General features: G+C 39.2%; 1 protein-coding gene across 2 annotated transcripts in view; it reads left to right on the top strand.

Moving 5' to 3' along the window:
* The window catches only part of NID1 (nidogen 1), a 48,040-nt gene that overhangs the window by 9,400 nt on the left and 26,621 nt on the right, over positions 1 to 12,019 (top strand). For both annotated transcript variants that reach the window (XM_075495948.1, XM_075495947.1), the window contains exons 4-10: positions 265 to 692; positions 1,802 to 1,951; positions 3,239 to 3,490; positions 4,620 to 4,820; positions 6,688 to 6,933; positions 7,896 to 8,039; positions 9,136 to 9,264. In XM_075495948.1, the coding sequence (XP_075352063.1) occupies positions 265 to 692; positions 1,802 to 1,951; positions 3,239 to 3,490; positions 4,620 to 4,820; positions 6,688 to 6,933; positions 7,896 to 8,039; positions 9,136 to 9,264 (1,550 nt within the window). The remainder of the gene's footprint in view (positions 1 to 264; positions 693 to 1,801; positions 1,952 to 3,238; positions 3,491 to 4,619; positions 4,821 to 6,687; positions 6,934 to 7,895; positions 8,040 to 9,135; positions 9,265 to 12,019) is intronic.

The raw sequence follows: 12,019 nt of genomic DNA, 5'->3' as shown, positions 1-12,019 counted from the left end.
CTCCTTCTGTTCCTATCACTTTGGAGACAAGAAGGCTAGAAATTCTCAAGAAGAGAGCTCTGGATGTGGAGAAAAAATGCTATCCAAACTGTCAAGGGTGTTTTATAGCTGAATAAACTGTACCTGTAGATAAGTACGTAGATAAGATAATTTGACAGTTTTGTCCTGATATTTCTTGGTGAAGGATAACATTTTTTGTAGGCTGTAAATACCACACAACCTGTGCTTGATCATTTTGATTTGTCATATGCTTCTCTTTGATAGAAGCAGCAATGCTGGGAAACAAGGTGTCTGGGTGTTCGAGATTGGTAGCTCATCTGACAGTATTGTGCCTGCCAAGATCAGCAACGTTTTGGAGAGCCTCGAGTCCAATGAACAAGATCAGGAGATGACCTCAAAACCATTTATGTCAGACTATGGCTCCACTGAAATAAGACAGCAGTATGTCACCAGTAGCACAGACAGCACAGAAGAGGATCAGCACCATGTTACGTATAGTGTTCCTCAGCTAGCTGCAGGAGACTTTCTGACTTCATACCAAGATGTAACAGGAACACCTTTGACTGAGTCTTTTTACAGTCATCAAGATTTCCCGACAGCAAAAGCTCCACCTCGCCAGTTCCAGGTCCAGCAGTTCCCCCCACAGCAACCCCAAGTCATAGATGTGGAAGAATTTGATGAAACTGGTATAGGTAAGGTCTTTTGTACAGCTTGGGTACTTAGAAGATGGATAGGCTGCAAAAAACAGAGGTGTGCAAGCAATCGAACTACTAAAGGAATAATCTGTTTCCTTGCTAGCTTCATATCTGAAAATCTGGTAAGTTTGTGTTACTCATCGAGGTAGTTAACTTGGATGTCACCTCAGATTCAGATCTCACCAGTCTAGTAAACTAGTGCCCCAGTCAAGCTCACAGGAGAGCACATTTACAGTGTGTCTGTGGAACCTGAATATCTCTGAAGGAAAGCTTCCTATAGGGGTAATTGTATTCCTAAAGCTGATGCATTCTTAGCAGCAACTGACTTCCCCTTCTCTTTTGCCCAGGACTGTTGTTAAAGGTATGATCTTAAGTTTAATAGCTGCTTTAAGTGGCTGTTCCTGGTAAGTATTTTATGATCAGTTCTACTGAAACTTAGCTTATTTCTTTTCATAGATGTATTACTGAATACAGGTGATTTAACAAAGGTTGGGAATAGTAACTGTTGTAAAAATTGTTGGCTAGGGTTTCATGGCCTTAAGATTTACAAGGGTGGGATTAGCGATTCTAACTTCTGAGGGAGTGTTTGTAGAAAATTCAAAACAGTGTGACTGACTGCCCAGATGTTAACTGTTTCTTGAAGCAGATGTGAGAATTGCTATCTCCATGAAATAATAGGGTAAGCCAATTAGGATTACAGCGTGCATCAGTTGGTGCACGGTCCTGGGTACCATACTGATGTGTTTTGTTCTGAGATTGGAAAGGCTCCTTTTTGCTTTGGTTTGGAAACAAGGACAGGTTAAAATTATTGTGTATTTAGTTTCACTGAGACAGTTTAAATGATCTGTATTAATAAGGTCTACTGAAGTTAATAGAATTAAACAGTTTTCTAACATGTGAAGCCCTCATGTTTTCTGCAGAATAGTAGCCTGTTACTTGCATATTGCAAGGTTAGCAAAAATCAATTGCAATTGTTTGTTTTCCTTAAAGAGAAAATGAAAAAAAACTAATCAAATTAGTCTAGAGATATTTTTAAATTAAACCAGGGATATGTGAATAGTATAGTAATTGCATGAAGTATAAGTGTCGTGTCTTATTTTCTGCAGTGTTTCGCTACCACACAGATGTCCAACAGACCTGTGCTAACAACCGCCACCAGTGCTCTGTTCATGCTATTTGCAGAGATTATCCCAACGGATTTTGTTGTAGTTGTATTGCTGGTTACAAAGGAAATGGCAGACAATGTGTGGCAGAAGGTAACTTTTTTGAAAATTAGGTATATATGCAGCGATTGCATATGGCATTCTTGAATGAGGTGACCTATTTTCAATACTAAAAAAGACACGTGGTTAAATACTTCTAGAAAGACTTATCGCTGAGATGTATTGAAAGGTATTTCAAGAAGTGACCTATACTTTCTAAAATGGTGTGGTTTTTTGAATGAAGCAAATTATTTTAGGTGGTCAGTTATATGCATTATGCATTTTAACATGACTTTCTAGAAAAAATAAACTCTTATGTAACTGACATAATTTAATAGATAGTGTAACATCCAGTGTTTATTGCTAGAATTAGTTGTGAAGTTCCAACGTGTTACAGTCTGATTTGGTTCCCACTCTAGAAATGGGTAGTTCAAAGGGGATGAACAAAGTAACTTTGATCAATCAAAGTGAAGAGCATGGCTCCTCTTTGTCTGACTCTTAAGCTTCTTTACTAAAGGGCTAATCTGCCAGATTTTTGTTAGATACCCATTTAAACTTTGTTCCTGTGTAAAATCCATAAAGGAATTTCTTATGTATACACTTGTAATCCTCATAGTGACTTGACTCAAGAGTATAGATGCATTTCAACAACTAAAATAGCTGACTGCAGACTTTGTGTTTTATGAGGCAGGAAAGCAAAACCTACTACTTAGCTTTCAGTTCATAACATTGAGTTTTCCAGAGAAAGAAAAGGAGGTCTGATGATAATGGAATTTGAATTTGCCCATAGGAAATTACATACAGAAGAAAACTAGCAATCCAAAGTAAAGTAAATCCAATCTTCTGTAAAACATGGACAGTCTTAAAATGGTCAATAATTTTGAGTCAAGAAATAGAATAGGTTAGAATAATAGGTCAGTTATTCTAACACCTAATGGTTTTAGCCTTCTAATAGGGAATGAACAAATTTACATTCAGTAGGTATTGATATGAAGTGTGATCTTCAAAATAAGTTTCTGTATGCCACTTACTGTCAGAGAGACTGTAACAGCTTAGTCTGTTTATGAAGTTACCCTTGCAGACAAAATTGTTAATTAGGATAAAGGACATCTCTTCAGGAAATTTTGGCCACTTAGTCATCTGTATAATGACAACACACATGTACGTATGTAAGCAAATTAACACACTGTTTGTAGGCAGTTTCCTGTTGAATTCTGTGAGCATTTGTTTGCCATTTATTTCAACACTAATATCTTTGAAGTAGTGAATGCTCTGAACGCATTCCTTGGAGAGTATGTGAGAACCGTTGTTTTGTTTTGATGCATTGTATTGATTTGCCAGGTTCTCCTCAGAGAGTCAACGGGAAGGTCAAAGGAAGAATCTTTGTAGGAGATAACCCCGTTCCAGTTATATTCGAGAACACTGATCTCCACTCCTATGTTGTGATGAACCAAGGGCGTGCCTACACTGCTATCAGCACAATCCCAGAGACTTTGGGGTATTCGTTACTGCCTCTTGCCTCTATTGGAGGTGTCATAGGATGGATGTTTGCTGTGGAACAGCAAGGATATAAAAATGGATTCAGTGTTACTGGTAACTTCTCAATTAAAATAATGTTCAAAAACTGTGCTATGCTTTCCTCTGTCTTGAGAGAAAAGAAATGCTTATTTAGAAGCAATATAGGATGAAAACATGTTTATTCTGAGCTGCAAATTGATTGCTTTGTAATCAAACTTCTCACAATTTTTCTTGTTTACAGTGTATAGATATTGGGCTTTTTAATTTACTGTTAGTGCACAAGCACCTAAGTCTGTTAGGAGGAAGAATGGCTTGGCCAGTTCCTGGAAGAAAGAGATTATTTAAAAGGATGTGATTTTTGATACTAGAGTGTACAGAGCTACTGAAAAAACCTGCCCCTACATCTGCAAGAGGTCTAACATGTTAATTGACTGATTGTACCAACGGAGCAAAAGAGAAATGAAAATCTGACCTCATGAAGGTCTGAAATTCTTAACAGAAGCAATTCCTGCATGAGATGCAAATGATTCTGTTAACTTATTTGAGGGAAACCCCAGTTCACAGTTACAGCTTTTCATGAGAGTCTGAGGCCAAATCTGGTTGGTTGTGCACATGAATTCAAGCTGTAGATCCAATCTGTTCTAGGAGAACATGTGTTTCTCTTTAAAATTTTATCCTTTACAGCCCTGTACTATGAATTTAGTTGAACATAACGTTTTGTTTTGGGGTTTTCTTGGATTTTGTGTGTTTGAAGTTTGTTCTGGAATTTACAACATACATTTCACTTGGTTTTGATTTGGAAACAGATGTACTGGATTTTTTTAAAATTTTTTTAACTCCCTGTATTCTTAATGGAGGTTTTCTCTAAAATGTACAACTCCTTTGCCATTTTAACTGGTAGGATAAGGCCTACTGTTATTAGCTTTGTTGGAACTTTTTTTAACTTAAAAAAACCTGCTTCTTCAGGCTTACTTGCAATTTAGCATGCTCAGTGCTTAAGAAAAGATAGTTTCCTTGTAGTATCCAAGGATAGTATCAGTACACCTCTGAAAGTTACTTCTGTAGAAACCCAAAACATTAGCAATTATGCTGCATCAAAGTTTGCAGAAAGTAGTAATTTGTATTTTGTCTACTAGAAGCAATACTTTGAATAGAAGGATTCAGAAACCACTGTTAAATGGTTTAACTAATACTGTTTCTTTAGGTGGCGAGTTTACACGGCAAACTGAAGTAACTTTTCTTGGCAACAATGAGAAGCTGGTTATAAAGCAGAAATTCAGTGGAATTGATGAGCATGGTCATCTTACCATCAGCACAGAAATGGAGGGCAGAATACCCGAGATCCCATCTGGCGCATCAGTCCATATAGAACCATACACTGAACTCTATCACACTTCTAGTTCTGGTAAGGTTACCTAAGAATGAAATTATAAGAAAGTGCACATTTCACAGAGCAGAGAGTAAGACAATCTGAAAAACATTACTTTATTCCCTTCTTAGCGAATGTACTTAGGACCCTTCGATTTATAGAAAGTTGCCTTTTGCCTCTTTGGAACATGTCCCAGCAGAAGGTGGATTTTGAGTGGGACAAATATTTCCAATCTTTTTATTGAACAAAAAAAGTGAGTTTAACTTTCTCTGAACTGATGTTTGCAAAACACTCTCAATTTCCTTTTCCATAGGCCTTATTTTTACGCTGCTGATGGCAGTCGTAACAAGTTGCAAAGCTTTTTGTAGGGTCCACGGGTCTTCAGTAGAGCTGTACTGGTGTATACCTTTTTGTGGTAATGTCATTAAGTGGGCTTTGGTCTTGTCCGATGAGAGTGCAAACCAGTTATTTACCAATATGTGTCATGTAAACTGCATTGCAATGACTGTGCCTCGTGTTAGTAAGAAGCATTTGTCAGTATTATTTGAGCTGAATTTGAACAACTGACCAGAAAATTAGGAGCCTCTTAATTCCCTTATCAGTTTCCTCCATCGTCTCTTCAGTACTTCTCTCTCTGTTCCTTATCTCAGACTTTGAGATTTGGTAAGAGAGCCTTTCTTCATTTCACTATTTAAAGGGGAATCTCCCTTCTTTTGCTTTCCTCTTCCTGCATAAAATTATGGGTGTTTCAACACAGCAAAACCAAAGTGAGGTTGGAGTGTTGCTGCTGGCCAGCCAGCCCAGCTGTGAAGAGCAATAAAGAGGAAGTAGCCTGTGGTGCACCCAGGTGCACATGAATACTGGAGAGAGTACACTTTGCTCCGAGGGTGCGCTTTGATTGCTAGAGATAGCTGAAAAAGGTGTAGTTGTATCATCACTGTTTTATATCTGCTAATGTCTGGCTTTGGTAGCCAGTGATGAACCCCTCTTGCTGCTTTGCCTGTTGTTATGGAGTATGAGGAGGACAAGCTGGAGGCAGCAGGAAGCTTCCGCTTTGTGCCGAACAACTTCGGAGTTTCAGAGGAGTTGTTTGGGCAGCGTGTGCTCCGTAGAATGCCTGCCTTCTTGGTAGAAATGCTGTCCCCGTGGAAGAAAAGTCAGGGGCTGGAAGGAGGCATCCTTCAGGCTGGGTTTGATTTACCAGTACTCAAATAGTTATTCTTCTGCTCTCCTATGCATACCTGATAGATCATTATTTAGCAGAAATCCAGCTTTTGCCAACTGTTGCAAGTGGATTGATACAGGTGTGTTCTGGTGTCCATGTGAAGAATAGTGGAGTTCTGAGGAGCCTTCTGTTGGTGGGAGGACCTGCAAGCTGAGATCTGCTTTGAAGACTTTTGGTCACAATTGTTCACAATACAGAAAACTGTTGTGAAGCATACAAGACCTCTCAGGCATGCATCTTCTTCAGGACTTTGTCAAAATCCAGGGGCAATAGACCATAATGAACTAAAAGTGGGTGTAGTTTGGTGCTGGTGAGGTGGCTCTTGTCCTTCTTAGCTTATAGATCCATTATGTAAATTCATCTAAAGGAATCTCTGAGTTTCTTGAGTTGAATTTTCCTTTCTTTACCTGGTAACCCACAAAGTAAAGTTAAATTTTAAAATATGTCAAGATAAATTATATGACCATTCCTCAAGGCTGTGATATCTGAGAACAGAGTAAGCCTAGTCAAGTGCCTATTCCTTTGCATGGAAATACATCCACTTTCATAGCTTCTTGCCTTTGAAATTTCTGTTCACACTACTCAGCCTGTATCCCAAGTCTACAGATAGCATTAGGCAGAGTACTTTTGCTGTCTGTTCTGATCAGCATGTTTGTTGCCATTGTTGCCATGTTGCAGTGATCACTTCATCGTCGACCAGGGAGTACACAGTGACAGAGCCAGAAAGGGATGGGGTTGCTTCAACGTACACGGGTGCCTATCAGTGGCGACAGACCATCTCGTTTGATGAATGCATTCATGATGACTCTCACCATGCTGCTTCTGCTACTCAGCAGCTCTCAGTGGACAGTGTGTTTGTCCTGTATAACCGAGATGAGCAGATTCTGCGATATGCAATGAGTAATTCCATCGGCCCAATCAGTGGTATGTATGAATTGGAGATCTTTCTTCTTCTCTTTTGTGAGTAATTAAGACCAGGGTTCTATGTTTTTTTAGCCTGCCTTAGCTGGGTTAAATTAATGAGTTATATTAATTCGTTGCATTAGCCAGTAGAAGTCTGGGTCTGTCAATTAAGAAGAGAAATGGGACTGTTGAAAGTTTGTATTTTCACTTGGGGAAGAGTATTTAAGTGATTATCTCCTCTTGAAATTCAGGGGAGTTTGTGTCAAATTTCTTGAAATACTCTCAACATACCACCTTGAATCTATTGCTGCTCAGATACATAGTGTATCGTTTATCTTTACCTAATTTATAGTTCCTCTATTAATGAGTTTTTTTCGTCTTGTCAGAGCAAAGAGCAAAAGAGGGGAATAAGACTTGCCATTGAAACAGCTAGTTTCTATAATTTATGTTGACATGGCATTTTATCTTTGGAAGGTAGGCAGCCTATGAAGTGTATTTTTTTGGATGAGCTGTCCAAGTTTGTCTGTTTGCACTAAAATCAGAAAAAAAGCAAAGGAGCAATTTGAAAATGCACACCAGATGAGTACAAGAAAAGACTGTGCTCGCTTTTGTTTGCTACAAAGATAAAGTTTTGGTGTGTAATTAAAATGAACAAACCAAGCTGTTAAGAACTGCATTTTGAGTCTAGTGTCAGTGGCTGGAAGATGCATTTATCTTTGTCAGTCTTGGTCTTTAGAGAGGTTTTTGTGGCTTCTCTGTTTTTTATCTCAGCAGTCCTTTGCAGGAGTGACAAGGAATACAGGTGCTATTGCTGTGTCTGAGATTCATGTCCTGCATATCACCTGCAAGTCCCCTTCTTCCTGGTGCAAAAAGTATTCTCTTTCCTTGTTTCACATGCACTACAAGCAACCTCCTTCTGGGCCTTATCTGAGCACTATTATTTGGATAGAGTCATCATGGCTAAATATGGTTTCTCTTGTCAGATGGTTCTGCTGATATCAACCGGAATCCTTGCTACACCGGTACCCATAACTGTGACACCAATGCGATATGTCGTCCAGGAACTGGAAATCGTTTCTTCTGTGAATGTTCAGTTGGCTTCCATGGAGATGGAAACGTTTGTTATGGTATCAGAAAACTTTCATTACAAAATGACAGCTAATGTAGAATTTGGTTTGCTTGGAATGTATTGACCCTCAGGACGAGCCATTCCAGCAAAACGAACTGTCCTGAGGGGCTGGTTTTGGGAAAGATAGGTTAGAGGGATGCTGGGATAGCTGACAGCTCAGTAATTAAAGTAAGCAAGTTTGACTGTCCTGAAGAGTCAAACTTGGGTAAATTTTGCTAGCTTGCAAAGCTTCTTTCCTACCCAGTTTGTCTTTTCATAAAACCTGTGGGAACTTAGCTGTGAGAAATTTACTGTAATGCAAGTTCTGGTTAAAATGAGTCAACTAGGTTAAAAGTTCTTGAAGGAGATGAGGAATGGCCTATGCACATGCGTACAGAGCACAGATATGTGGAAAACATCTTTTTCAAGATCTGCTTTGAAAATCCCTTCTGTTCAAGGAGACTTTTATTTCCCAGCTCCATACAGCTCTGTATTCTTAATGTTATTCGGGTTTTGTTTTATAAACAAATCACAGCGCAAATACTTGTTTTCAAGAGGTGAAAGCATATTAATGAAATATGCATCATCCCTATTAGTTAACTGAGTTGTTTAATAAAAAAACCTAAAACACAATCCTCTCCCCCGCTCCAACGCTTAAATCAAGTTGCAGATGAAAACAGCAGCATCACACTGTCCCTCGCAGTCCTCTGGTGCTGTGAGTTGAGCAGCAGTGGATTAGAGATATATATGGATAATGAAAGGGGAAGTCTTTCCTAAAGTTCATGCTCCCCCAGTAGTCATCACTGCTTCTGATCACCTTATAGGCTGCGTTTTCTTTCTCAGTGGCTCCTCCTTCCTCTCTGATATCCTGTCCCTTCCCCTTATTACTCCATTATAGAACCTCTTCTGGGGTTTTTTTGGTGCAGATTAGCTGAGTACACAGTTACCTGAAAACTTATTTTCAGGTTACTAATATCTCTTAAGAGGTATGGTCTATCCAAGATGTGGTTTAAATACACAAGCCTGCTATTATTCAACAGTTGCACCGTTTCTGTTTTTCTGGCATCAGTATTAAATGCATCTTTGTAATAACTGGAATCCTTATAATATTCTAGATGTTGATGAATGTTCAGAGCAACCAGCTCTATGTGGCAGCAATGCAGTCTGCAATAACCAGCCAGGAACCTATCGCTGTGAGTGTGTTGAAGGATACCAGTTTGCAGCAGACGGGCGGACTTGTGTTGGTGAGTTTCACATTTCTTAAAACCACTGCCCACCAGCTTTCAGGCTGTGATTCATCTCACAGAGACAGAGCTTCTGGGATCTGCGCTGACTTCTAATGTGAGTTGAATTTAGGAGTTCAGGCTGCAGTTAGTGATTACAGTCCATTAGGTGACCAAAGAAATTACCTAAAGTACTTTGTTTTCATCTCATAAAAATTCCCCATTCAGAGTGTTTCCAAATAGAAAGTTGAAATGATTATTGAATGCTTCAGTCCTTTCTGTACCATTATTTAGCGGTAGATTTCACATGGAAGTAAAATTCAAATTTGTAAAAGAAGAAAAATTAAAGTGAGCAGTTATTAATTTGTTGGTATTTCACAGCATCTCACTTTCAAGATGAGGTAGGGTATTTCCTGCATTTTCTGTAGTCCCATGCTTTGGATTTTTGGCGTTTTGGGTTTTGTTTCTTTCTTATATTTAATCCAGAATTAGATTTAACAGATTAGATTTTAGTTACAGATTCATCCCTTGGATCAGGCAATGCGCAGGTCTAAACCAGTGTGTCTTGGCTATTGCAGGCTTATTCTGAAGTGATAGTCATGCTGAAAAGGAATTATAACTACAGATCATTTCACTGTTAAAAGCTTTGAGATTTGGAGGAATTCTAGCTGGTTTGTTAATGGACCATTAAAACTTCAAATTCATTAGTTGTCACTGAATTAGTTATTTTTATTTAATTTAAAAACTTTTTTCTGGAGGAAGCCTGAGTTAATCTATACTTGCTGGACTAAGGTTGTCCTAACAAGGGATATTTTTTCCTGCTTGCTCTGTTTTTCACTAAAGTTGTAGAAATTCCATTTGGTAGCTGGAAGAATTGCAAGATGATTGTGTGGGGTGTGTATTGAAAGTGAATTTTCCGTATAGAAAGAAAAACCATGAGCTTTACCCTTGAGAACATTAAGCTGATTCTTTTGGGTGTCATTTAAATTGCAAATATCAAAAGCTAAATAAAAAAAAAAAATTCTACAAATGGCAGATAGAAGAGGGGTAATGACTCTACTGCTAGAGCTGCAACTGTCAGGCTGGATATAGATTAGATTTTTTTTAGTTAGAATTTTTGTCTTTGTTTGCAACCTGACAGTAATTCTGTACTGACAAAACCTATACACGCTCTTCCAGTATGGCTGGACCAGTTCCTGTTTCTTTTGGAAATAACTGATAACAGCTGAGGATTACGTTTGCTTCTATCATGACTGCTTTGTGGTGCAAGTTTAGTTATCCTTTGATCAGCTAATGCATTCAGGTCTTTCCTCATTATAGCCAAGACTGTTCTTCAGTTAAGACTGAGAAGCCTTCATCTTACAGCAGAAAGTTGCATTACTTCCCTGAAATGTGTGACATGGCATGCTGTGTATTACAGTCCATCTCAAGCCTCATTTCTCTCCTCCAGTAAGAATTACCGTTCACATCTGCTCACAGTGCACCCTAAGTCTCCCCTTAGTTGCAGAATAGTTGGAAAAAGCAGCTTCTCCTACCAGGACACTGGAAGGGATAGGGTGAGATGTGGAAGAGCAGCTTTATGTTCTTTCCATTATGTCCACCACTGCCCTTTTGTCACTTGGACCTGAAAGGGAACCTTCTTCCCTCCAGCCATGACCTCACTGGCCTCACTCTACCACTTTCCCATGAAGCTGATGTGTCACACTTCTAACAAGTGCTAAGTAATTCCTTGCTTAGCTTGAAGGACTTCAGTTTGATCCCTTCCTTCAATCAAAACCAAACTTTGCATCTGTAAGACGGAAGAGAGGAAAGATGAACTCTAGTTTCCCAACAGATTGAAAATAAATGTCATGGTAATCTTGTTCCCCTTTCCACGGGGGAGGGTTTTATAACCCATGACAACTTGAACCCCAGAAGGGGCAACAGCTACCCTCTTTGTGCTGTTGCAGTTTGCTCTGGGATACCAGCTCTAACTCAGCTCTTCTGGAACTGCAGCTTTTTGATACCAGCTGTGTGACTCACTTGGTAGCTTTAGAAGAGAGTTGTAAATAAATCCTGTTCTCCTATTTGTAGGCTGAGGAATAGGAGGACCTGGGGACTCCCTTTGAGCTCCGACTCCAAATCTTATAATGCAGTTCTGAATAGATTATTTTGTAATCTAAAACTTACTTCAACAAACAGAACAAATCTAAATGATTCTAACAATGATGTCATCTCCTCCAGAGAAATGGAAAAAATGTCTGTTTTCAGATATGGGTCTGATGGCAGATTTTTGTTATTTCCCTGCCGATACTGTGGTAGTTTCCATGTGTGTACTGTGATGAAAGGAGCATTGTACAGTCTCATCTTGGTCCTCTGTCAACTCCTCGTAAGAACCGTGTAAAGAAACCCTCAGTGGAGACTCTGCTACAGCAGCTGGAAGTCTGTTCCTAGATGTACACACTGCAAACTCGTGTATTTCTGGGCCCCAAATTTTTTTAGTATTTTGCCTCTTCCTATTTTAAATACCATGGTTTCCTTTCCTCTTCTCTGACATAACAGGTAAGCATAGGCAGGGCTCCAGCAACTACTGGAAATAATTTGTGTGTAAAGCAGTGCAATGCCTTCAGAATCACTGCTGTCAACAATGAGAAAGTTATGAAAAGCTGTAGAACTGCTCCCAGCTTCCACTGTTGGTCAAAAAATCTCTCCAATAGTTGACAAATGTGTTTTTCTCCTATTGAGTGAGTCACAGCTCCTATCTGTTGCCAAGTGACGACAGCCCTGGGTCAGTGCT

Source organism: Mycteria americana, chromosome 3, assembly GCF_035582795.1.
Source record: "Mycteria americana isolate JAX WOST 10 ecotype Jacksonville Zoo and Gardens chromosome 3, USCA_MyAme_1.0, whole genome shotgun sequence".
Lineage (NCBI taxonomy): Eukaryota > Metazoa > Chordata > Aves > Ciconiiformes > Ciconiidae > Mycteria > Mycteria americana.
This window is presented reverse-complemented; position numbering and strand designations above follow the sequence as displayed.